The sequence below is a fragment of the Nerophis lumbriciformis genome, linkage group LG04 (genome assembly GCF_033978685.3).
Source record: "Nerophis lumbriciformis linkage group LG04, RoL_Nlum_v2.1, whole genome shotgun sequence".
Taxonomy (NCBI): Eukaryota; Metazoa; Chordata; class Actinopteri; order Syngnathiformes; family Syngnathidae; genus Nerophis; species Nerophis lumbriciformis.
Genome location: NC_084551.2, coordinates 29223175 through 29251081, shown reverse-complemented (window position 1 = coordinate 29251081; position 27907 = coordinate 29223175). Strand labels below are relative to the sequence as shown.

At 41.3% G+C, this 27907-nt stretch overlaps 1 protein-coding gene across 2 annotated transcripts; it reads right to left on the bottom strand.

Moving 5' to 3' along the window:
* tcea3 (transcription elongation factor A (SII), 3) lies at positions 1-25763 on the bottom strand. Of its 2 annotated transcripts, XM_061945315.1 has the most exons (20): positions 25582-25763; positions 22988-23050; positions 17851-17956; positions 17690-17780; positions 13356-13742; positions 13170-13283; positions 12932-13018; positions 12782-12850; positions 8226-8333; positions 8087-8149; positions 5902-5961; positions 5518-5583; positions 5366-5425; positions 5207-5281; positions 3373-3533; positions 3221-3276; positions 2992-3147; positions 746-892; positions 440-511; positions 1-341 (listed from the first exon to the last, which is right to left on the bottom strand). In XM_061945315.1, the coding sequence occupies exons 1-20, from the start codon at positions 25648-25650 to the stop codon at positions 333-335; spliced, it is 2019 nt and encodes a 672-aa protein (XP_061801299.1). In that variant the 5' UTR covers positions 25651-25763; the 3' UTR covers positions 1-332. The 2 variants fall into 2 exon arrangements, with proteins under 2 accessions (XP_061801299.1, XP_061801307.1); XM_061945323.1 differs by lacking the exons at positions 12782-12850; positions 12932-13018; positions 13170-13283; positions 13356-13742.
* Between the last annotated feature and the right edge of the window lie 2144 nt (positions 25764-27907).

Here is a 27907-nt window from a genome sequence, read left to right as displayed (position 1 = left end):
TTATTGGAATTCCACACTATACAGAGTTGTGCTTAACTGTACTATTATGAATATTTTTATTCCACCAAGGAAGTTTTTTCATTTGCTGGTGTAGAAAATAGAACATTTAGCATTTTTAAAAAAAATGTATGGATTTTTTAAATTTTTTTATAGTTTTAGCACTGGTGGCTAACACTTAACGACACTTCATATTGATGCTCAGCCTTCAATTTCATTGGACCAATTATTAGCATGCATAAAAAACAACTATTTTAACTGAAAATTGTAACAATTCAACCAGCTGCAAATTTTGTAGACTTTTTTTGCAGACAAATGGTTTCACCTGGAAGACGTCAGCAGAACTGAAACGGAGGGGAAAAAAGTATGTTATTTAAAACAAATATTTTATGTTAAAAAAAAAAAATATATATATAGCACAACTTTGGAACAAAAAGCTGACCTTCCAGCGGTTTCCACACTCGTTACAGAGCACAAATGTGGTCATGGGCTCGTCAGCGCTGCGTGTCTGCACCTGCGGATTACATGCATTAAAACATCATCATAAACTACTTGTGCAAGTACATACAAACTTCTTAAAAGTCCTAACATTTAGAGCGGTAGACAATTTTTTGGCTCCACTGTATTTCCAAGTCAACATTTTGAAAATCATCAGGGAATTGTTTAAGTACAACTAAAAAAACAAAATCATTGTTTTTTTCATCTACTGTTTTTTTCCCACGTTTGTGTTTTGCGCGGCGCTGTGTACCTGATTGTAGGTGCAGTTCCTCTTCTTGCACTTGCCGCACTGCAGCAGGTCGGTGGAGGTTCCACCAGTTTTGGCCATCTGGTGCTCCCTGATGGCCTCCTGGGTGAGGACGTTCCTCAGTTGTTTCAGCTCATCGCTGGCCATTTCCTTTGGGGTGTGGAAAGAGAGTGAAAAGCTCAAAGTTGAGTACGGTAAGTGTCAACAGACACTACAAATAAAACTACTACCAATGGTAATGCTCCCAATGTAGCATGTTAGTGCAATGGAGGCCAGCCAGTGTGTAGTAAACAAGATAGCCAGATAGTATTGGGTGCCGAATGTAAAAGTACAGTCACACTTTTCTAGATATATTTCTCAGATTTAACTCACTTTCTCAGATTTAGCTATTTTTCATCAAATTTCAGTTTGAAATAAATGGTGATTCTAAATGTCAATGTAAGCACTAAATGTCAAATATATGTTTAGATTTAACATTTAGGTCTACATTTAACATTTAGCGCTCATATTTAATATTTAGGTTCATATTTAACATTTAGATTTAGATTCAAGATTTAGGTTTATATTTAACATTTAGTGCTCATATTTATATTTAGAATTATCATTCAGGTTTAGATTCAACATTTAGTCTTAGATTTAAGATTTAAGTTTATATTTTACATCCAGGTTCATATTTAACATTTGGATTTGAATTCAAGATTTAGGTTTAGATTTAACATTTAGGTTTAGATTGAACATTTAGCGCTCATATTTAAAGGTGCCATATTGATAAACTGATCCGGAAAGCCGGCCAAATTATTTCGATCGTAACCCAAAGCTCATGACCATAGTTAGGATAGGGACGTAGAGCTACCGGTAAATTGAAAGCTTTGTCTTCTGGCTCAGTTCCTTTTTCACCACGATGGGCCGATGCAGGGTCCCCATCACTGCAGACGCCGCACCGATCCACCTGTCGATCTCACAATCCACTCTTCCCTCATTCGTGAACAAGACCCTGCATTACTTGAACTCTTCCGCTTGGGGCAGGATATCCTCCCCAACCCACAGATGGCACTTCACCCTTTTACGAACGAGAACCATGGACGCGGACTTGTACACTCAGCTGCAAACCGTTCCAGTAAGAGCTGAAGATCCTGGCCAGATGAAGCTAGCAGATAAAGCAGATACCTAATCCTGCACCCACCAAACCGGCTCCCCTTAATACCCTGACTGCGCCTAGAAATCCTGTCCATAAAAGTTGTAAACAGAATCGGTGACAAAGGGCAGCCCTGCGGAGTCCAACCCTCACTGGAAACGGGTCCAACTTACTTACCAACTACTTACTGACTTACGGACCAAGCTCTGACACTAATCATACAGGGAGCGGACCGCCACAATCAGGCGGTCCGATACTCCATACTCTCTGAGCATTCTCCATAGGACTTACAGAGGGACATGGTCGAATGCCTTCTCCAAGTCCACAAAACACATATATACTGGTTGGGCAAACTCTCATGCACCCTCTAGGATCCTGCCGAGAGTATGGAGTTGATCCACATTTCCCCGACCAGGACAAAAACCACACTGCTCCTCCTAAATCCGAGGTTTGACTATCCGGCGTAGCCTCCTTTCCAGTACACCTGAATAGGCCTTACCGGGAATGCTGAGGAGTGTGATCCCACAATACTTGGAACACACCCTCCACTTCCTTTTTGTAAAGAGAGGAACCACCACTCCACTCTGCCAATCCAGAGGCACCGCCCCTGATATCCACGCAATGCTGCAGAGTATTGTCAACCACGACAACCCCACAGCATCCAGAGCATTAACGAACTCCGGGTGCACTGCCACCGTGGAGTTTCTTAACTATCCATATGTTGTTCCCCATGGCTTCTCTTAACTCCTACCGTGTCAGAGTGCCTCTACAACCGTCAAAGCCGCACACCGCTTGGCCTGTCAGGACCTGTCCACTGCCTCTGGAGTATCATGAGCCAAAAGGATCTGATATGACTACTTCTTCAGCTTGACGGAACTCCTCACCCTGGGATTACCGCCACGGCAGGCACCTTGCGGTCACAGCTCCGATTGGCTGCCTCAACAATAGAGTGTGAAGAAGGTTTAGCGCTGTTGTTTTTTCTGTTCTTTTTGTAAAAACATGATAATGGATCATTTGTTTCCAATATTGCCCTGAGAGGATATTCAGTATTGAGTGAATTCACTTCTTTAGCAATGGTTGACATCTACAGGTGCCCAGTTTAGGCCCACAGTACCTCAGAAGTCATACTGGCAATGCGGTTAAGGTCAATGCTTCCTGCCAAAACGTTCCTGCGGAGACCAGGGTTCTTTGGGTCCTTTAAGTTGCTGATGCGACTCCTCACTCTGTTCTTATATTTCATGTCTGTGGCCTTTATTTCTTGATAGATATGTGCACCATAAATGTAAGGAAGTACTATTTGTGTTTTGTTTCGGCATGTTGAATGTTGAATGTTGAAGGATATGATCTTCAATTTCTGCTGCCATGCTGTCACAGTTAGTTCCAAAATCTTTGAAGTCATCTGCAAGCAAAAAATAATATAATATGACATGATTCATATACGATATGTTTGGAACATAATGCATTACTAGCGCGTAGTTCGCTAAAAAGACCTTACCGTCAGTGCGCAGGGCAGCAGCCAGCATGTCGATGCACTTGTCTCGTATGGAGTCTCCAGTAGTCAAGTGGGGGGGCAACGGGCCGCCAGCTGAGGTAAAGCCAGGCGACATGGGGCTTGTGGGCGTTGTTGGAGTTTTAGGGGGTTCACATTTACCTTTTCTGAACAAAAAAGTGTACTGTGATCATTTGCTATTGTTGCAAACCAATTAGAAACGTTTGGTGATATGTTGTTTTTCTACATATTGTCCCTTTTATATGTATTTTCCAGGATCGGTAGTTAATTTTAGCATTTTTAACAACAACACTGCCTTTTGCCTCTAGCAACAACCCATTTCTGAGGGATCTCATGGAAGAGAGCTTCATGCAGACAGTGTGTATACCGTTGACAAAGGTGGTTTTGGCGACTATAAAAGACTTGCTCGCGGAATGAAGATGTTATCGTTTGAAGAAGCGGTGCAGGAGCATGACACAGTGCCGCTCACATCGCCACCATCAATCAAACCCCTTTTTTGACGCCACCATAGCAACTGTGTGGAACCACAGGGGAGCCAGACACAGTTGAGAGCCGTTTTGAACGTTTCATGAGTAGGGTCATGGCATCTACCCCTGTGGCACGTTAATCTGGAGTGAATAGTAACAGAGGTAGTCTCGTTAACCCTTTGTCTTCCATAAACTGTGAATGCAGCATAAGTAATAATTGCATCTGTTAATGTGCACTGAATGCCACGTCACGAGCACACCTGCCAGTTAAGAATGTCAGAGGTGCACAAGCTAAATACTGTAGCTCTGCCTTGCACTATAGTGCTCCACCACTAGGAGGTGAAGAGACCTGAACATGAGGAGCATAGTGTGAGGGGATGCAGGTATGCAACACATAACCAAACGCATATGCAGCATGCCGGCTGTAAGGATAGAAGTGACGAAGAGTGCTTTGATCGAAGAGAGAGAATACCCACACTACAACCAGGCCATTTTGACGGCTCGAGTTCGTGGAGAGACTTCCTGCATCAGTGGCCAAGCCAACAATTGGTCTACAAAAACTATGGCATTCCAGATAAGGTTCAACCTCATAGGCACAGCCGGCGTAATTGTCCTCAAGAACCCCAGATCATCTAGATGGAACTACCATCAGATCAACAAAGTGGGAGGGACTTATGTGCCACACTCCTAGTGCCACGCTCACAGCTGCCATTGGCATCCAGTCGAGACAACAAAGCCAGTATACTGCAAGGAAAAGTGCCGTCGTCCCATGAAACAAGTCCGTAAACTCGTTGAGTTGGTTACCGACCAAACGAGCCAACTTAAGTTTGATCAGGTCGTCTCCTACTACGGTTTCGGGTCTGAAGGTACCGCCCAACAAAAGCTGTATATAGCACACTTTGTTATGATTGTGCTTTAAAGTTAAAAGTACCAATAATTGTCACACACACACTAGGTGTGGTGAGATTATCCTCTGCATTTAACCCATCACCCTCACCCCCTAGGAGGTGATGCTGAGTGCCAAGCAGGGAGGTAATGGGTCCCATTTATATATTCTTTGGTATGACTCGGACGGGGTTTGAACTCAGGACCTATCGATCTCAGGGCGGACACTCTAACCACTAGGTCATTATCGGCGGAATAAATCATATCCCAATTAACTGCATTGTTAGCCGCCTCATACTAGCCTTTTATCACTCTTTAGAACGCACAGCAAAAGGAAGGACGTGTGTTCTTGTCTCACATAGGGATTGTAGATGAATGGTAAAATTCCCCCACCAGTTTTCTTTTAAGGCAGGGATTCTGATACTTTTTATAGCCAAGTATCACTTTCAACAGAAAAAAGAATGTACCTTTCACTGTGGTCAGTAGAAGGCTTCCTCTGCGGCGGTGCGGGCTGAGGGGCCTTTGAGCCATGAGACTCTCTCCTGTCACATTCAGTCAACAGCACCTCCATGATTTTAGTTGAAAGAGGACTGTGAAACTTGTTGACAAACGAACGCTTCATGTACCTTTCAGCTGTTAGTTTCTTTGCAGGAGGGGAGCTGCTCTGCTTCGAATCCAATTCCTGCCTGAGTAGTGAGAAGCTTGAGTGAACATGTCAACATCCATAGCTGAAATTGCTGTTTAAATGATTCAATGAGGAGGTGCAGGCCAGTTGTACCTGTCAGGTTTAACATCAGTTGAATGTTTCACTGGTTGGACCAATTTGGAGTCACAGGAGTTCTTCCTGAAAGACCAAGAGAAGCAAGAAACATTGTTTGAAATGACTGACCTGTGACCTCATAATTGCTCTACTGGATCCATTGATAACAGTAAATGTTGCAGGCAGTGCATCTCCAACTGCATGTTTCCTCCAATGTTCACTCACTGTAGGTGTTCTAATGCTTGATACTCATTTTCTGTAAAATCACTTTAAATTGCCTTGTCAAACTGTGCTCTATAAATAAAATTGTATTGCCTACTTATGTCCATGTTGTGAGTGAATCAATACTGTTTTTTGCAATGTTGTGGCTTACTGCCAATATCACACTCCTGAATGTCCAACCTTTCTTTCTTGGCTTCCACCAACTGCTTCTTAACCATTTTGCTATCCAGGCTATCTTTCCTGCAAGAAAAGAACACAGAAATGCTCATTTTAGCTGTGTAGTTCTCAAACATTTACAATAAACCTGTTTGAGCTGAAAGACAAATCAACCAAGGTAGTGAATAAAGCAATTACAAAAAAAAAGAAATCCCTAAACAAAAAATACAATCTAACAAAAATGTATTCCAGAAGGATTACCATTAATTGTGTTAATATTTGTGATATGGATTAATTTGACTTAAGGTAAAAAAGAAAATGCTTAAATTTGTGTACGACTCAGTTTTCCACAGAACTTTTTGAAAAATAATGGAGGTAACACGGTGTAACTTCCATGAATATCTATAAAATACCACTAGGTTATAGTATCACTCTGCATACACGTTCATAATGCCTGTGAATGTCCTCGTTCACCAGTTGTACTCTCAGGGCTCTCCTCGCTAGTCTGGAGCATGAACTGATAAACTCTGCTTGTCAAGAGGCTAAATGTCTTTTAAATGATGTGTACTTTTTGGGGAATTTTGTCCATCATTCACAATCCTTACACATGTCTTTCTCTTTTTTGTGCATCTGAATAGTGAAAAACTGCTAGTAAGTGGCAGCTAACAATATAGGTAATGGGCATTTACTAAACTAACTAACCTATAAAATACTCTTTGAAAAACGTAAAAATACCGCCAACAATGCTCCATTTACATGCCGTGACCTGCATATTAACCAAGCTATAGCGACGTTGTTATTGTAAGAGCTAACACCAAGGAACGACTTTTATTAACACAGTGCTATACTTACAGAGAGATAAGATAGCTACTGAGCCTCTGAGTTTGTAAAAATTAACGCTAGATATTATATCATGCTTCGTACTTGTATAGTTTAGATTTTGGCCATACACCGAGAATTTAATCAGCTTTGAAAATTAATTTAGATGCAAAGACATTGCTAGAAAGACACGACAAGATGCTCGTTTCATCCCAGTATTTTTAACTGAGTACTGAGGATTATGATGACTTTATTATTTAGACAGGGAGCACAAGTCTAGTGCTGAAAGACATAAACATCCTATCAGTTGGCATCCCAACTGTTTTATAATGTTCGTAGTGTGTATTTCTTAATTGGCACTTAGCAATACTGCTACATGATGCTTAGTGTTTCACTAAAGTTGGATCTGCTTATCACTCAGCTTCTAAAACTTGGAGCTCATCCTCCGTATATTCAGTCTCAAAAAGTGCATCATCTATTGTCTCAAGTTAGTCGCTGTTGGCGCTCACAAAGTCTGTTATGATTAGTAGTGGGTTTTTGTTGACGGAAACAGCGTTCGTTGCTGTGTGCTCTGTGAAATCAATGTTACCATAAAAGAAGTTCCGGCAATGCTTGAAATAAACAAACAACTATAAATATTACATCATGAATGAATGGGCCTGTTACTACATTACATACAAACTTACGGCAAGTATATAAAACGTTGGAGTTTTCCCTATTTCCTGCATTGTTTTATATTTAGTCTATTTATACCTGCATTGTCCTTTCTATCCTTACACTTTCCATCATTGTAACTGAGCTACTGTGTTGAACAATTTCACTTGTAGATCATTAAAGTTTGTCTAAGTCTAAGTCTAAGTCTAACCGCCTGTTGCTAATATTTTTTTATGATGCACAGAACAGTGTTTTTGTCTCACATAGAGATTATGAATCAGAGGCAAAATTTCCCAAAAAAGTGGAGTTCTCTTTAAGACAATGTAAATTGATTGACTCTATGCACTGAGAGCCCCTTTTGTTGCCCTTTCCTGGTCAAAGGTAGTTTGACTTTATTGTAGTTGTATTATGTTTTACTGTACAGTGGTTGACTTCTGTTTATACTTGCATGACAGCTAGGGATGTTGGTTAGAAGGTTGTGTATATAGTTATTTAAGGCTTTATGATGGCAGGTTTTATTGTGGTAACTCACAACCAACGTCCAGCGTCAACCAGCATTACCCAATTTTGTTCACTTTCATTAAACAATTCATTTACTTAAATATAAAATTATAATATGAAGCAAAATTCAAGAATTAGTCAACTATCCTAAACATCTTTACGTGCTATCTATGCCTCTGTATAAAATGACTGAGCCTCCAGGGTGTCTTTCAAAAAAAAGTCCCAGTTTCCACACCTGTCTTTCCTCACAGGGTCTGACGTCTTCTGCGAGGGCAGTTTAGAATCCAAGGAGTTCTTCCTGTGTTGACAAAAACATCACAAAGCTTCAAAATAGCCCGTCAGACCCTCCAGAGTGGTAATGATCCAAATCCCACCTCCCCTTTTTCCCGTCCAGCTGCAAGGGGCGCTTTGGAAGGGACGGAGGTGGGTGGAGATGAAGAGGGAGAGGAGGCAGAGGAGCATTGGGGTCTGGAGGCTCTTTTCTAGAAGGACAAGACACCTTAAGTGAGAACTCAACTATGTCATCAAATCATTGAATTGCTATTACCAGGGCCGGCTCCTGGCATCAACACTCTATGTCAGTGGTTCTTAACCTAGTTGGAGGTACCGAACCCCACCAGTTTCATATGCGCATTCACCGAACCCGAACCGTAATCATAAAATGATGTTATTATATTAAAGAAATACTAAAAGATATATATTTTACAAACAGAAAGATACAGGAATGTACACATAAACTCATGTTTACATCTCATTGTACAACATGTGAATGTTTTAGTGGAACCAAATGCGATATCTGAAAGGGGTACACATTATGTCCAAAGTAGGACCCCCCACCCAGACATATGATGCTAGTACACAGCTCATGAAAAACAATATGTTATAGTCATTGTAAGTGGGCCAAAATGGAAATGACTGTTGTCATTTGATTACAATAATAAAACCTTTAACTTGTTATTTAGTCAGGTTTGGGACAGGTGTGCTGCAGGTGCGACCACATGTGCTCCACCGAATGCTCAAGGAGTTTTTGCGTTTGCTCACACATATGGAAAATTAGAGGGAACATTGTTTGGGGGTATCCATAATACGCCGATAGGGAGAAGTTTTTATTTACACGATGAGTCGGGCGTGTCTTGACCTCCGCGGCGAAGGCTCTGCCGAACCCCTGAGGCCTACTCACCGAACCCCTAGGGTTCGATCGAACCCAGGTTAAGAACCACTGCTCTATGTGGTTGTTTAGGGCCACACCCCCTAGGGGTACTAAGGCTCTGACCACATTTGAGTCAATTTAGATGCACACTGTTGATATTTTCAATAACATTTGAAGCCTTAGATAGTTCAATTTGATTTGCAAATTAAAAAACCAAACTTATTAAAGGGGACCTATGATGATTTCAAATTTACATTTAAAACACTTCCTTGTGGTCTAGATCAGTGTTTCTTAACCATAGGGCCGTGAGCGCCCCCTGGAGAGCCACCCAAAATACCTGTTTCTCAGCTGTCATCTGTATGGGCAGCATAAATAATAATAACATTTTCCTCCACTTGTGGCAGTAATGACAATCTCAAACAAACAAAATAAATTTGGCGCTGAAGTCATAGAGACGTTTCTTAAGGGCAAAAAGTGTGACCAAAGATGTGAGTCTGTATTTGCATTTGCAATTTAATTTCATCAACAGTGTACTCAGAAAATATATATTTTATTATAGTTAGAATGTTTTTTTTTAGCACTGCGTAATTGCATGTATATTTTTGTATCAGTTTTTATAAGTCCCTTCCCTTGCAGTATATTTGATTACTATTTATGTTTGTAATCAGCCTGACCATATCTTGATAAGAATCTGTGTGATTAACACATGATTTCATATCATTTGACAAGGTTTATCCTGTTAATGTCATGATCCGTTGCCCGGAGGATCATGTTTTGTTTCGTTTTTGACTCCCTCAGTTTCCGAGCACCCCTGGGTTTGTGTTTTGGTTGCCATGGGTGCAGACTGGTTTCACCTGCCTCTGATTAGTGTTCGGCACGCTCACCGGCTGCTCAGAGAGCTACTTCTTCACGTTGTGCACCACACTCAGTCTGGTTTCCTTGGATGATTTCTTGCTTCCTTGCACAAGATTCCTGTGCTGAGTTTTTACCTTTTAAGTGTGCATTATGTTTATATAGCGCTTTTCTCTAGTGACTCAAAGCGCTTTACATAGTGAAACCTAGTATCTAAGTTACTTTTTTTTTTTTTAAACCAGTGTGGGTGGCACTGGGAGCAGGTGGGTAAAGTGTCTTGCCAAAGGACACAACGGCAGTGACTTGGTTGGCAGAAGCGGGGATCGAACCTGGAACCCACAAGTTGCTGGCACGGCCACTCTACTAACCGAGCTATGTCGCCCCTTATGCCACCTTAGCTCCCCGTGCGATCGGCACGCGTCCCTTTTGTTCGTTTCCTGTATTTTTGTATGATTTATGAGAATAAATCATTGTCCTACCTGCATACTGCCTCCGGAGTTTCCGTCTGTATTCTGGGAGAACGACCCACGCATAAACATGCGACCCAATCGTGACAGTTAAACTGTAAGTAGGTCAGATATACTTATTGAATACAATTAAAGAGTAAGATGACTAATTCAGTGTTAATATTGAAGTAGTCATCAAGATGTTAGATTGAATCAAACAAATTAAACCATGCCCCACACTCTCTGTATTCGAAGTTATTTTATGAAAATGTACACTGTTCAAATTCATATCTTGAAGTCGTCACCGCTATATTTTGTCCTGACACAGTCAAAAAATTAATTGGATAAACATTATGTAGATGGACCCGGTCACAGCATTAGGTACACCTGCACACTCTCCGACGGATTCAGAGAGCGCATAAAAAGTAGCTGCTTTCAGCAGCATGTACTTGTATGTCACTGCACGTCGCATGTCAGTGTTATTATTCTCATGCCACGCTTAGATGAAAGCCATACTTTATCCTACCCCTCTGGCTGAGAGCTTGACTTAATGTCCAAATAAAAATATCCGCCTCTGACGCAACCAGACTGCAAAAACCCCGCGTACATAGGCATCCATAACCGCGTGCAAGCTCACGGCAAAATGCGCAAACCTTATGATTTGATTAAAGTACAAACCCAACTTTTCTTCCCTGATGGTACCTATTAGGGGTGTGTGAAAAAACGATTCGAATTCGAATCGCGATTCTCACGTTGTGCGATTCAGAATCGATTCTCATTTTTTATTAATCAATCCAACAAAACAATACACAGAAATACCATAACAATGCAATCCAATTCCAAAACCAAACCCGACCCAGCTACACTCAGAATTGCAAAAAACAGAGCAATTGAGCAGAGACACAAACACGACACAGAACAAACCAAAAGTAGTGAAACAAAAATGAATATTATCAACAACAGTATCAATATTAGTTACAATTTCAACATAGCAGTGATTAAAAATCCGTCATTGACATTATCATTAGACATTTATAAAAATAAAAAAAAAGAACAATAGTGTCACAGTGGCTTACACTTGCATTGCATCTCATAAGCTTGACAACACACTGTGTCCAATATTTTAACAAAGATAATATAAGTCATATTTTTAGTTCATTTAATAGTCAAAATAAATTTACATTATTGCAATCAGTTGATAAAACATTGTCCTTTACAATTATAAAAGCTTTTTACAAAAATCTACTACTCTGCTTGCATGTCAGCAGACTGGGGTAGATCCTGCTGAAATCATATGTATTGAATGAATAGAGAATCCTTTTGAATCGGGAAAAAAATAGTTTTTGAATCGAGAATCGTGTTGAATTGAAAAAAAAATCGATTTTGAGTCGAATTGTGACCCCAAGAATCGATATTGAATCGAATCATGGGACACCCAAAGATTCACAGCCCTAGTACCTATCTTTGATGGACGTGGAAAAGTATTGTATATTTTGTACATAGGAGCTCTCAAACAAAGCAGGTATATTTGGAGTCCCCATAAGCCCCATGGTGAAATCAAACCATGGAAGCATGATGGAGGTATTTACAAAACAATCTTGCTCCAAACGCACCGTTTGGAATTTGAGACGTTTTTATCATCGTAACATCGGCAAATATCTCTTATATGGTAGAGGTTTACCCAAAGAGCTTTGTGCGAGTACCCCAATTTCATTTAGTTGGAGTCCAAAGTTGTGGCCAAAAGTGAATTATATTTATATAGCGTTTTTTCTCTAGAGACTCAAAGCGCTTTACATAGTGAGACCCATGATCTACATTTAAGCTACATTTAAACCAGTGTGGGTGGCACTGAGAGTAAGGGTAAAGTGTCTTGCCCAAGGACACAATGGCAGTGACTATAAGCGGATGCTGGAATCAAACCTGGAGTCATCAAGTTGCTGGCATGACCGCTCTAGCGACTGAGCCACGCCGCCCAATAAGTTCCTTCTTTGTTTCTATCCTCTTGTTGTGGGGAAGACTGGCTCGTACATGCACATGCATGTCAAAATCCTCCGTTATTGCCATTTCTAATACAAAGTAGCATATAGTTCTAACTTCTATCTGTCAGTAGACTTGTTATGGAAGCGCTAAAAACTACAACATGGCTGACGGGGTGGAGATACAGATGAAGTGGAAGGGGATTTGGCCCTGGAGGAGGGCTTTGGGTATGCGCATTCTGAAAAGACGGTTAGAAAGTGGATTGAAGATGGTCTGTAAAACAAAATCTATGCACCACCATTACATGTTATGTGGACCACAAGAAAGTATTTTAAATATAGAAAAAAAATCATAAATGACCCCTTTAACCTGAGTATGAAACATTGTAACAACTTTTATAAGTCAGAAAAGAAGTGATTTATCATAGGTCCCCCTTTAAAGACCGAAATAGGACCATAAAAAAAATCTTGTCAAGGGCCACAAAAAGCCACGAGTGTGTGCTAACCTTGGCGGTGGAAGAAGAAAGTTCAAAGGAGGAGAATCCTTGGGAACATTTGAGTCTTTGGGAATTTTCCTAATGTGAATGAAATCAACATAAGCACCATGAAAAAATGGATTACATGCGTTGCCGTGCATGCAAACGCTCCTGCCTGACCTCTTCTTCTTAGAGTCCACTGAAGGCCGCTTAGCCTTGGGGGAGGCACGCCTTGGAGCGTGAGAGTGTCCAAGCGAAGGGTCTTTCCTGAACAAATGTCACACACGAGTTGGCCTCACATGAATTCCCCCGTGATACAACATGCATGCGGCTCAGGCTGACGAGACACACCTGAGCGAGGCATCACCGCAAGCAACATGCACGGCGTTCACCATGCACGGCACGCCACTGCGCTGACCTCTCTTTCTGCACGTCCACAGGGGGTCGCTTGACGGGGAGTGGAGGCCGAGCGGGTCGAGGAGGTGAGGGGAAGCGGCTGGGATAGAGAACGCTGCTGTCAAGAACTCCTCTCCTGAAATGAAGAGTTCACTCTCAGGCCGGGTTGGTTCTGATAGAGCTAAGTTCTACTTGGGTCACGTCTCACCTTTCAAATAACGGTCTTTGGATACTTGCAGACGTCCCCCTGCAGGGGTCACTAAGGTGTCGATTCGTTGTGCTTGTTAACCTCTCTTGTTTGCTCTCCTCTTTGGGTTTCATGGCATTGATTTTTTTGGGCTCCTCATGTTTTTTCACTTCTTCCATGATGCCCCTCAGAGGGTCTTGAACTTGCTTGTTTCTCTTCTCATGTTGGACTTCATCTGCTGCTCTTGACTTTTTGCTTTCGTCTTTAACTATTTGCTTTGTGTGTGCCTCGTTTCGAAGCTCATGCAGGTCGCCTTCATGCCCCTTTTTGTGTTTTTCCTCCTTGTGTTTTTCTTTCCCCTCTTTAATGGAGCAATTTGTGTCGGAGTCTGCATCCGATCTCCTGTGACTAACATAAGAAACAAAGGATATTTTGTTTCTACGATACAGAAGGAATTCATATGGCCCCATTCCTGGGTGGATCTCGCATGAGAGGATGAAGAAGGGTCAATCATTTTGCAATGCAGTCTGCTGAAAACGATGGAAAGCGCCACTCTACAAAGCAACTGACGCTGTGGTCAAAGTTGCAATTGCCACAAAACTTATTTTAAGATATTCAACACTCTACTGCCATCTGGCGGCTAAGGTGGATTGAGCACCACTTCAATTTGTCACGTGAGGTAAACCATGCCAAATATGGCCATATGAATCTCCTTCCTACTGTACCTCAAGTAAACTATAAACCGCGGCTGTGGAAAATAATGTGTCTCTAGCTAGTCTATAAATCAATTAATCAAACGCTAAATGAAAATTAACCCGACAAATTTGCCAATAAATTGTCACGCCCATGTGTTTTTGTTTTCTTAGTCTATGCTTTCAAACAGGGTCCAAGAGGGTTCACTTTGTGCACCCGAGCCTGTTTATTCAACAGCAAAATTAAGTGAACAGATTAAATCCTTTTATCAGTCATCCACAATATTAGCCTCTGTGTGTGGAGGCAGGACAGCTGGCTTACACACACAGGAAGCAAGGACAGAAATCCTTGCTAGTCTCGACTCGCTAGTGAGAAGCACCGCAAAAGTACAAAAATTAGGATGAAAAAAATATGATTGAAAAGCCTAATAACCGGTGTGGGAATATTTCGGCTTCAAACTGTCATGAGGGGTGGTATAGCTCGGTTGGTAGAGCAGCAGTGCCAGCAACTTGAGGGTTGCAGGTTCTATCCCTGCTTCCGCCATCCTAGTCAATGCCGTTGTGTCCTTGGGCAAGACACTTTACCCACCTGCCCCCAGTGCCACCTACACTGGTTTAAATGTAACTCAGATATTGGGTTTCACAGTGTAAAGCGCTTTGAGTCACTTGAGAAAAAGCGCTATATAAATATAATTCACTTCACTTCATCTCACATGACAGTTTGGACTTTTGTCAGTTATTTTCCTGTGTTCTGTATAATTTTCTGTGCTGGTGCTCTTATTTTGGTTCTACTTCCTGTTGGACTCCTTGTTTATCTGCGCCTTTATTTTCCTACCAGCACTCCTGTTTTCTATTTCTCATCAAGTCTATTTTTTCTTACCAGGGCTGGATTTGTGGGTGCACTTTTTTGTCAGTGTGCATGAGTTACTTTGCTGCTCATACATACCTTTTGATCATGTTTTCTTTATTTTTGCTCACTATGTAAAGAATTAAATTATTTGACCTGCACGCTGCCTTTTATCTCTGCATCTTGGTGTCACACCAACAAACCGCATGTGCCTGTCACGATTTGGGGTGCAGCTTGCTGCGGTTCGTTCTCCTGGAATGCAATACTGACGGCTACGGACCAAGGCGTGAAGGTAGGATTTGATGTAATCTTCATAAATCATCCAACACATACCAACATACAGGCAAAACAACAAAAAGGCAAGCATGCCTAACACACGTGAAGCTAAGACGTAGCATAGGCTAGGAGACAAGCAAAACTTAGCACTGGAAACATGAACTCACAAATCTCACGTGACAGTAGCGGGAAGCAAATAATGAAGGCAGGCTTAAATAGTAGTCTCTTGATTAGACACAGGTGTGTCCCAAACAACAGAGGCAGGTGAAAATCATAAGTAACCATGGTGACTAAACTCAGGAGGTGCACAAACAGGAACTCAAGGAGTCCAAAACTAACAGAACATAATTAAAGAAAACATGATCCGGACCACGGATCATGACAGTGCCAAATGAGTTAGCAAGATGAGCCAGTATGTAAGTACAAAAAAACCCCAACAACACCCGACCCAGTTTTTACAATTGGGGGAAAAACTCTACTACAAGATTTTCAACGTTTCATGAAGTCCATTTTTTCTTTCAGAGATTGAGAGTCAATCTTATTTTTATGTTTACTAATTTAGTACAATTAAAAATGACTGACCTTCCAATTACAATGGTAAAAATCTAACACAAACATTTTACATGTTAAAACTGTGCAGTTTTGGGTGGGCCAAGCACCAATTAAATTGATTTTAATTCATTTCAATGGAATACATTGATTTGAGATACAAGTGTTTAGAGTTAAGAGCTCCATCAAAGAACCAACCAATTATGTTTAGAAAATGAGGACAAATAAAGGTAATGTTATTTGCGTTGCAGCCATGCCTCACACATTTCATCTCTTAACATTCTTAGTTGTCACATAAGTGTAAAAAGAAGGCAGCTCGTTCAAGGTTTCTGATTCACACTAATGACAAGTGACTTCTTTTGAAATAAAAGTTGTTAAAGGGGAACATTATCACCAGACCTATGTAAGCGTCAATATATACGTTGATGTTGCAGAAAAAAGACCATACATTTTTTTAACCAATTTCCGAACTCTAAATGGGTGAATTTTGGCGAATTAAACGCCTTTCTATTATTCGCTCTCGGAGCGATGACGTCACAACATGACGTCACATCGGGAAGCAATCCGCCATTTTCTCAAACACATTACAAACACGGAGTCAAATCAGCTCTGTTATTTTCCGTTTTTTCGACTGTTTTCCGTACCTTGGAGACATCATGCCTCGTCGGTGTGTTGTCGGAGGGTGTAACAACACAAACAGGGACGGATTCAAGTTGCACCAGTGGCCCAAAGATGCGAAAGTGGCAAGAAATTGGACGTTTGTTCTGCACACTTTACCGACGAAAGCTATGCTACGACAGAGATGGCAAGAATGTGTGGATATCCTGCGACACTCAAAGCAGATGCATTTCCAACGATAAAGTCAAAGAAATCTGCCGCCAGACCCCCATTGAATCTGCCGGAGTGTGTGAGCAATTCAGGGACAAAGGACCTCGGTAGCACGGCAAGCAATGGCGGCAGTTTGTTCCCGCAGACGAGCGAGCTAAACCCCCTGGATGTCTTGGCTCACACCGTCCCTTATGCCACCGAAGATGATCAAGAGAAGAATATCGACCCTAGCTTCCCTGGCCTGCTGACATCAACTCCAAAACTGGACAGATCAGCTTTCAGGAAAAGATAGCGGATGAGGGTATGTCTACAGAATATATTAATTGATGAAAATTGGGCTGTCTGCATTCTCAAAGTGCATGTTGTTGCCAAATGTATTTAATATGCTGTAAACCTAGTTCATAGTTGTTAGTTTCCTTTAATGCCAAACAAACACATACCAAACGTTAGTTAGAAGGCGATCGCCGAATTCGTCCTCGCTTTCTCCCGTGTCGCTGGCTGTCGTGTCGTTTTCGTCGGTTTCGCTTGCATACGATTCAAACCGATATGGCTCAATAGCTTCAGTTTCTTCTTCAATTTCGTTTTCGCTACCTGCCTCCACACTACAACCATCCGTTTCAATACATGCGTAATCTGTTGAATCGCTTAAGCCGCTGAAATCCGAGTCTGAATCCGAGCTAATGTCACTATAGCTTGCTGTTCTATGCGCCATGTTTGTTTGTGTTGGCATCACTATGTGACGTCACAGGAAAATGGACGGGTGTATATAACGATGGTTAAAATCAGGCACTTTGAAGCTTTTTTTAGGGATATTGCGTGATGGGTAAAATTTTGAAAAAAACTTTGAAAAACAAAATAAGCCACTGGGTACTGATTTTTAATGGTTTTAACCCTTCTGAAATTGTGATAATGTTCCCCTTTAAAAAAAAGTCAAATAAAAGACTCAAGCAGAGTCCATATCCTGATTAGTGCTTGTATAATCATTAATTCATATCAGAGGATTTCCAGCCACTTCCTATTGGTACAAACCTAGAGATGTTCCACTTTAGAGGACAAAACTTCTAAAAAACATAGCACCAAACACGTGCAAACCAGACCAAGAGTTTCCCAGCATAATCACCCTGACAGTGTGCATATGTCACTCCTGTACGTTGGTCGCTGACCTGGGTGAGCTGCTTGGAGACGCGGCTGCTTTGCCGGAGGCCAACCCGTTCTTCACTTCCGCTGCTTTGTCAGTGTGAGGACGGCCAGCGTCTAAGGATCATAGAATCAGTCATGTCCTCTGTTCAACTGCTTGCTCGGCCTGCATGCCGTCTACACTGACCTAACAGTCTTTTCCATTCCTTAATCAGGACTTTTGCCAAAGCAATGACCTCCTCGTCCGTGCAGTGCTTCCTGATGCTGTTCACAGACATGCCGATTCTTGTCTCCTGCAACAAACACAAGCTTTTATTGGACATAATGAATATACTTTGTCTTGGTCTTTTTCATGTCAACTATCACACATGAAATATATCAATCAATCAATCAATGTTTATTTATATAGCCCTAAATCACAAGTGTCTCAAAGGGCTGCACAAGCCACAACGACATCCTCGGTACAAAGCCCACATAAGGGCAAGGAAAAACTCACCCCAGTGGGACGTCGATGTGAATGACTATGAGAAACATTGGAGAGGACCGCATATGTGGGTAACCCCCCGCCTCTAGGGGAGACCGAATGCAATGGATGTCGAGTGGGTCTGACATAATATTGTGAGAGTCCAGTCCATAGTGGATCCAACATAATAATAAGAGTCCAGTCCATAGTGGGGTCAGCAGGACACCATCCCGAGCAGAGACGGGTCAGCAGCGCAGAGATGTTCCCAGCCGATGCACAGGCGAGCGGTCCACCCCGGGTCCCGACTCTGGACAGCCAGCACTTCATCCATGGCCACCGGACCTGTGCCCAGATTCTTTACTGATTCGCCTTGTGTAATTGTTTGGTTGTCAAATGTTAAGGTGGTATTATTAAATAAATGTCGGTGTTTAGCAGGACCGATAATCAGCATTTCCGTTTTCTTGGCGTTGAGTTGCAAGAAGTTAGCGGACATCCATTGTTTAATTTCATTAAGACACGCCTCCAGCTGACTACAATCCGGCGTGTTGGTCAGCTTTAGGGGCATGTAGACTTGGGTGTCATCAGCATAACAATGAAAGCTAACACCGTATTTGCGTATGATGTCACCTAGCGGCAGCATGTAAATACTACAGAGTGCAGGGCCAAGAACCGAACCCTGAGGAACTCCGCACGTTACCTTAACATAGTCCGAGGTCACATTATTATGGGAGACGCACTGCATCCTGTCAGTAAGATAAGAGTTAAACCACGACAAAGCTAAGTCTGACATACCAATACGTGTTTTGATACGCTCTAACAAAATATTATGATCGACGGTATCGAAAGCAGCGCTAAGATCAAGAAGCAGCAACATAGATGATGCATCAGAATCCATCGTTAGCAATAGATCATTAGTCATTTTTGCGAGGGCTGTCTCCGTAGAGTGATTTGCCCTGAAACCGGATTGAAAAGGTTCACAGAGATTGTTAGACACTAAGTGTTCATTTAGCTGCTGTGCGACAATTTTTTCGAGGATTTTCGAAATAAAGGGAAAATGGGACACCGGTCGGTAGTTTACCATGAGGTCAGGATCAAGGTTAGGTCTTTTGAGCAGAGGATGAATAACCGCTTTCTTGAATGCTAGGGGAACAGTGCCAGAGGAAAGTGATAAGTTTATAATATTTAGCACTGATGGACCTAATAATACAAAAAGCTCCTTGATAAGTTTCCCAGGAAGTGGGTCAAGTAAACATGTTGTTTGTTTTATCCCACTTACACGCCGTAATAGTTCCTCTAATGTTATTTCATCAAAAAGAGAGAGACTATTTTGTATTGCAGTATCCGTCGTAGATACAGTTGTATCTGTGTTAATAGAACCCAGTTGTAGCTGGGATGCGTTGTCTTTAATCTCCTTTCTAATGAGTTCAATTTTCTTATTAAAGAAATTCATAAAGTCATCTGCCGAGTGGGTGGAGCTATTGGGAGGAGTCCCTTGTTGGGTTAGCGATGCTACTGTACTAAACAAAAATTTAGGGTCGTTTTTGTTGAGGCGGATGAGATTTGAGTAATATTTAGCTTTAGCTAAGGTAAGCATGCGTTTATACGATATTAAACTATCACTCCATGCTTGATGGAAAACCTCAAGCTTGGTCGCGCGCCATTTGCGTTCCAACTTTCTACATGATAATTTATGAGCTCTGGTTTCTTCTGTAAACCATGGGGTGCGCCTTTTAGGGGCCCTTTTTTGTTTTAGCGGTGCTATGCTATCAATGGTTTCGCGCAGGGCATTGTCAAAGTTGTTAGTTAGGTTATCAATAGAGCCGACATAATTTGGGAATGGTGCCATTGCCGAAGGCAGTAGGTCAGCAAGAGTCATCGTTGTGGCAACATTAATGTTGCGGCTGCTATAGCAGTTATTATTATTATTAGTTTGTTGACAATGAGTCAGAACTTCGAATTTTATAAGGTAATGATCAGACAATACTTTAGTACACGGGAGTACCATAACTTTGGAGGTGGTGACACCCCTGACCAGCACTAGATCTATCGCATTACCGTTGCGATGCGTAGGTTCATTTATTATTTGTGTAAGACCACAGCTATCAATTATAGTCTGGAGCGCCACGCACTGAGGGTCCGATGGGGTATTCATATGGATATTAAAGTCCCCCATTATGATTATATTGTCTGCGTGCGTCACTAGATCAGCAACGAACTCTGAGAATTCATTGATAAAGTCCGAGTAGGGCCCTGGGGGGCGGTAGATAACAGCCATATCGAGAGGCAGCGGTGCGACAGACCTCATAGTAAGCACCTCAAACGATTTGTATTTATTATTTAGGTTAGGGGTAAGGTTAAAGTTTTCATTGTATATTAGTGCAACCCCCCCACCCCTTTTGAGGGGACGGGCAATATGCGCATTCGTATAGTTAGGAGGAGATGCCTCATTTAGCGCAAAAATAACGTCTGGTTTGAGCCAGGTTTCGCTAAGACCAATGACGTTAAGATTTTTGTCTCTAATGACCTCATTAACTAATAACGTTTTGGGAGACAATGATCTTATGTTTAAAAAGCCCATATTATAAGTATTGGGCTGTTTTGACGAGTTTTTGTTTAAATTATCCGTAGTACCAATATTAATAATGTTGCGTTTATTATACGTAGTGCACTTTAAATAGTTTCGACCATATCTAGGAATTGATACGACGGGAATTTTCAGATTGTTTGCTTGATGCTGCGATAGACTGAACGCATCATGATTTGCCACCTCAGTAGAATGCATATCTACCTCTAACACATTCACAACAGAAAACACATTATGTGAGTTGTGTCTTATTCTAAGAGAATTGCTATGCGTACAGGAATTATCCAGCCTGGCGCTGGCTAGTTCTAGCTTAACTGACTCCTCACCCGGACTAGCAGGCTCTGTAATTGCCTGTGACCGGGCTTGCTCTAGTGTAGTTAGTCAAATGTGACTTAAACAGTAGTCTATGTTTTTAGACAGGATGATGGCGCCTTCCTGGTTAGGGTGAAGGCCGTCTCTCATCAGCAAGCCTGGTTTGCCCCAGAAAGAGGGCCAATTATCAATAAACGTTAGTCCCTGTTGTCTACAGAAGCTAGCCAGCCACTTGTTAAGCGAGACTAATCTGCTATATCTCTCATCATTGCCTCTCGCAGGCAGGGGGCCAGAGACAATTACTCGATGCCTGGACATCTTTCTAGCGAGATCACAAGTCCTGGCTATGTTTCTCTTTGTAATCTCTGACTGTCTCATTCTAGTGTCATTGGAGCCAACGTAGTACAAATATAGTCAAACTAAAATGTTAAAACATAACACATACTATCTTTTAAAAAGATTGTAATGTTAACCTGGGCAGAAGTATTTGAACACTACCAGAGTATTTATTAAGTTTGCTGACTTCACATAAGCTTCCAGTGAGTTTTCTTCTCTACCAGTCTCCAAGACACACCTAGCATTAATCCTTTAATCCATCCATCCGTTTTCTACCGCGTGTCCCTTTAATGCTGGCTAATATTAGGTCTAATGAGACGTGTTGTTCTCACAATGGTTCAATTCGATAGATACAGTCGTGGTCAAAACGTTACATACACCTGTAAAGAACATAATGTCATGGCTGTTTTGAGTTTCCAATAATTTCCACAACTCTTATTTGTTTGTGATTCAGTCATGAAGTTCAAACATTCATGAAGTTTGGTTCTTTTATGAATTCATTATGGGTCTACTGAAAATGTGACCAAATCTGCTGGGTGAAAAGTATACATACAGCAATGTTAATATTTGGTTACATGTCCCTTGGCAAGTTTCACTGCGATAAGGCACTTTTGGTAGCCATCCACAAGCTTCTGGCAAGCATCTGGTTGAATTTTTGACCACTCCTCTTGACAAAATTGGTGCAGTTCAGCTAAATGTGTTGGTTTTCTGACATGGACTTGTTTCTTCAGCATTGTCCACACGTTTAAGTCAGAACTTTGGGGAGGCCATTCTAAAACCTTAATTCTAGCCTGATTTAACCATTCCTTTACCACTTTTGACGTGTGTTTGGGGTCATTGTCCTGTTGGAACTCCCAACTGCGCCCAAGACCCAACCTCCGGGCTAATGATTTTAGGTTGTCCTGAAGAATTTGGAGGTAATCCTCCTTTTTCATTGTCCTATTTACTCTCTGGAAAGCACCGGTTCCATTGGAAGCAAAACAGGCCCAGAGCATAATACTACCACCACCATGCTTGACGGTAGGTATGGTGTTCCTGGGATTTAAGGCCTCACCTTTTCTCCTCCAAACATGGGTATTGTAGCCAAACAGCTCAATTTTTGTTTATCCATATATATTTATATATATATATATATATATATATATATATATATATATATATATATATATATATATATATATATATATATATATATATATATATATATAGAAAAAAAACAACCAAAAAACCAAAAAACACACACACAGGCAGAGGGCACTTTTTAAGACGAGGCAAAAAAGGGCAGGGGCTCAAGCACCCATAGGGCCCTATGTGTGCACGTGCCTGTATATATATATATATATATATATATATATATATATATATATATATATATATATATATATATATATGTATATATATATATATATATATATATATATATATATATATATATATATATATATATATATATATATGTATATATATATGTATATATATATATATATATGTATATATATATATATATATATATATATATGTGTGTGTGTGTGTGTATATATATATATATATATATACATATATATATATATATATATATATATATACAGTATAGTATACAGTATATTGCTGTACGTGTGTGTGTGTTACCTGTAGGAGTTTAAGTGTCATATTGAAATCTTTGAGCTCCTTCAGCAGGTCCATAGCACCTTCCTGTGAGTGAAAAGCCAACAAGTTAACATGGAAATTATACAAAGTCATATATGCACATTTAGTGATTGGAATTGTGGTTCTTTTAATTAATTGGTTGTTGTGGCTTTCCATTACTAAAAAATCAATGAATGCAGGGCGCGGGGGTATTTTATATATTTTGTTTAAGTTTGTAAAAATGCTAGAAAAAGGTTATATTTAAAGACTAAGTTTTATATTATTAATGGTTATTAGTGTCAATATTTCAGCTCTGTATCTTTACATTGAGTCTTTATTCTCTATTTACCCCAAGGTCTGCTTTTTTCTGTTTGATATTAGTATTATTTGTATTCTTATATTGTTAAAAAAATTTAATAAAAAAACAAATCACAAATGTGCAAGACCATATGCATAACTGAGCGCCTGCCCGCCCGCCCCCCTACCCCCATTACAAAAGTGTTCACACTATTGTAAAAATGTGAAATGATTTTGATACTTTTTTTAAACCACATTTAATTTGATGCATGTTTCAAGGTCAGGGTTGAAGTTTTTAAAGCGCACAAGTGAGGTAAAAAAAAATTTGAAGATCAACCAATAAATTAATAAATCAAATAAATGAAAACATCAGAGAGGTTTACAAAAATGTAGTTGATAGTAGCAAATAAAAGTGAATAAAATATTTAAAACATTACTAAAAAGTCTATCTTAACTTGTTTTTAAAGGCAAGTGCATAAAAATGTGGTTAAAGACTAAAACAAACTCAAGGAAAAGAAATGGTTTAATAATTAGTTTTTCTACATCAAAATAACAGCCTTTAATATAATCCAAAGAGGTTAGGTCTTCAAAAAGTTATGCAATTTGTGTACTTCTGTACCTGATGGCTACAACTGTTGCCTTCCTCAGGGGTTGTCACGTGATGTTAAGTATGGAAGTAAACACACAGGTCTGGATATAAGGGTAACAAATTGCAGCCTTTACTATGATTAAAACTTAAATTCATAAACAGTAAGAATTTCAAAATCATTAAAACAAATGTAGAAACTCTATTTTCTCAGTTCCAACTGGGATTTGAACCTGTATCCTCATTTTTCAAGAGAACCTACAGTATATGGGCCAGTAGGGCCACTGGCACTTGGGGGACATTCACCTCCAAAGACATGCACCTGGGGATAGGTTGATTGGCAACACTAAATTGGTCCTAGTGCACTAGGGCCAATTTAGTGTTGCAATTTAGTGTTGCCATTTAGTGTTACTGTAAACCAGAGTAAGTTCAGAAAACTCAAAATTTTGGATGTAACTGATTACATAAAAACTTTTAAGTTATCATAATAAATGTTTTGAGTTACAGTATACTTAAAAATGTGTGTTCAGTTGACTTAATTTATATTCTAAGTTCAATATAACATTTTAAATGATCATTAACTTACTATTTATGTCTTCTTCCTCCCTAAATGATCTGATTGAATATACTTATAAAAACTAAATTACATGGACTTGAAAAAAATAACTGAATACAATGTATTAATATCAATAGTATCTACTCAAAATATTACACCTTTATGAACTCAAAATATTTACTTCTTGCCGACTTAATGTGCAAGATGCCCTGTTTTAGAGAGCTGTGTTTTCTGAGAGGTTCTGTCCCCCAAAGACATGCGTGAATGTTGTCTGTGTAAATGTTGTCTGTCTATCTGTGTTGGCCCTGTGATGAGGTGACGACTTGTCCAGGGTGTACAAGGCCTTCGGCCCGAATGCAGCTGCGATAGGCTCCAGCACCCCCGCGACCCCAAGAGGAACAAGCGGTAGAAAATGAAAGGATGGATTCAGTGACGCAGCAGGAAGCGGCTAGGAATATGTTTGCTGTAAAATTTCATCAGTGAATTCTTTAATTAACATTTTACATGTGCTTCTTTCTTCATGCATAAAGGGGCCCCTTACGGATCGTGGGGCCCTAGACACATGTTTAGAGGGGGCCCTGCAAATGGCCCCTCTTCTTTACACGCATAGAAATAATAATTTTACAGCACTTTTACTCTTTAAAAGTCATCAAATTGTGCAGCTTAAAAAGTACTTCTTAATATAAAAACATTAGGAAAACAGTATGTGAGTTTTTAGTTCCCATAGTTCTATTTTGTTGTGAAAGGAAGTTCAAATTGACATTTGTAGAAAATCAAGCCTCAAAACACCACGTGTGATTTACAGCCTCCAAACAGTGAGGGAGTGTGCACACTACTGTACTTGTTTACTCTCTAGTAGCCGAGCAGTTGTTGAGCAGCGATACCAAACTGCTCCCAGATCAGTGTTGGGCAAACACCTGTCGACCATTTGTTACAGCGCACTGTGGCTTGTCTTGCAACTTGTGCACACGCACACGCACACGCACGCACACACAAAACACACATGCAAATGCTGAAGCCTTGGAGTATTTTCCCCAAGTCAAAGCCACACGGCGTGTTTGTCCTGGAACAAGACGCGCACAGCAGGTCTGGTGCACACTACGCCGTTCGCGCAAGGCAGAGCGCGCCACCTCGTGGGTGTCAAAGTTCCAGTCTCACCGTGTTATTTCTAGACACCATCTTGTCCAGCTTCTTGGCGATCCGGATCAGGTCTTCTTCCCGCGTCATGGCTGCATTTAAATCACTCCGAATTCGCCGAAATGCGAGCGCAAAACCCCCCCAAAGCTGCAAGAGTGTCGGACTTTACGCACGACGCGCTCCATTTAGCGCCACGGAGGGCGTGTCCTCCTCCTGCTGCTGTGGACGCCAGCTGACAAATAACCACCGCCACACACTAAAACTAAATTTAGCCGAGAGTGCACACATGAGTCAGTACAGGCAGGGGACATGTTACTGAATGTGCCTTTAAACAATACTTTCAATTACTGCATGTACACCTTTTTACTAAGTCAGACTGCAAAATCATTAAATTGTCACGATGTAATAATGATTGATGTGTAATAATTCGCCAGTGTGGGACATTTCTCTGAGTGCGTGAGACCTGGGAGGAAGGTTAGGCAGGTAAATACAAATATCAATCGTGTCGATACCAGCGTGGTATCAGTATCAGGTCGATATCCATCCATCTCCATCCATCCATCTTCTTCTGCTTATCTGAGGTCGGGTCGCGGGGGCAGCAGCCTAAGCAGGGAAGCCCAGACTTCCCTTTCCCCAGCCACTTCGTCCAGCTCTTCCCGGGGGATCCCGAGGCGTTCCCAGGCCAGCCGGGAGAGATATTCTTCCCAACGTGTCATGGGTCTTCCCCGTGGCCTCCTACCGGTCGGACGTGCCTTAAACACCTCCCGAATAAATATCTGTTTTTGTTGTGTTGCTCATTTTGCTGTATTGTTGATAATATTTATAATTTAAAACATTTACACATTAGGCTTCTGAGTAAAATGACAAATGATTTGAGTGAAAATGTGTTGTACTCAATGGGCCCCATACAGCAATAAGTTCCTAACTTTTCCTCTTATCTTTCTTCCTAAGTGATTTCCTAAGAAGAGTCCATTCGTTTCCAATGAGGGTTGGACTCCGCCGATCCATGATTCTGTTTATAACTTTTACGGACAGAATTTGTAGGTGCAAGAAGGGCTTTGAGGGAATCCAGTTTGGTGGCTGCAGGATTAGGTCTATGCTTTTTGCAGATGATGTGATCCTGATGGCTTCATCTGGCCAGGATCTTCAGCTTTCACTGGATCAGTTCGCAGCCGAGTGTGAAGCGACTGAGATGAGAATCAGCACCTCCAAGTCCGAGTCCATGGTTCTCTACCGGAAAAGGGTAGAGTGCCATCTCCGGGATAGGGAGGAGATCTTGCCCCAAGTGGAGGAGTTCAAGTACCTTGGAGTCTTGTTCACGAGTGAGGGAAGAGTGGATCGTGAGATCGACAGGCGGATCGGTGCGGCGTCTTCAGTAATGCGTACGCTGTATCGATCCGTTGTGGTGAAGAAGGAGCTGATCCGGAAGACAAAGCTCTCAATTTACCGGTCGACCTACGTTCCCATCCTCACCTATGGTCATGAGCTTTGGGTTATGACCGAAAGGACAAGATCACGGGTACAAGCGGCCGAAATGAGTTTCCTCCGCCGGGTGGCGGGGCTCTCCCTTAGAGATAGGGTGAGAAGCTCTGCCATCCGGGAGGAGCTCAAAGTAAAGCCGCTGCTCCTCCACGTCGAGAGGAGCCAGATGAGGTGGTTCGGGCATCTGATCAGGATGCCACCCTAACGCCTCCCTAGGGAGGTGTTTAGGGCACGACTATATCTCCCGGCTTGGCACTTAGCATCAAGGGTTGGAATTGGGGGTTAAATCACCAAAATGTATTCCCGGGCGCGGCGCCGCTGCTTCCCACTGCTCCCCTCACCTCCCAGGGGGTGAACAAGGGGATGGGTCAAATGCAGAGGACAAATTTCATTACACCTAGTGTGTGTGTGACAATCATTGGTACTTTAACTTAACTTTAACTTTACGCATACAAACTGTAGCACACAAAAAAGCACATTTAATAAAAAAAAATGTTATTATGGTCTTACCTTTACTTATAAATGAAGTCCATGCGCCGCTGTTGTGCTGGATTAATGCACCCCGCCGTAGAATGCACCCCCTGACGGAAGTGTTGTATCAACTAAAGCCCTCACTTAAACTTTCCACGTGCAAGATTGAATCTATTTTAAAAAATAGTAACCGAGGGTTTATAAATGACGCCTATACTGTATGAAACTACAAAATAACAAACACGGAGGCTCCAGTTTACACGAGGACCACTTTATTTACCTTCTTTCAAAAACTTCCGCTCCACTCCAATGTGTCATCACTTCCGCTCTTAGCGCCTTCAAAAAAAGAGCTCAAGGCATATACTGTATAACAGCGCATAACAGGAACTTAACA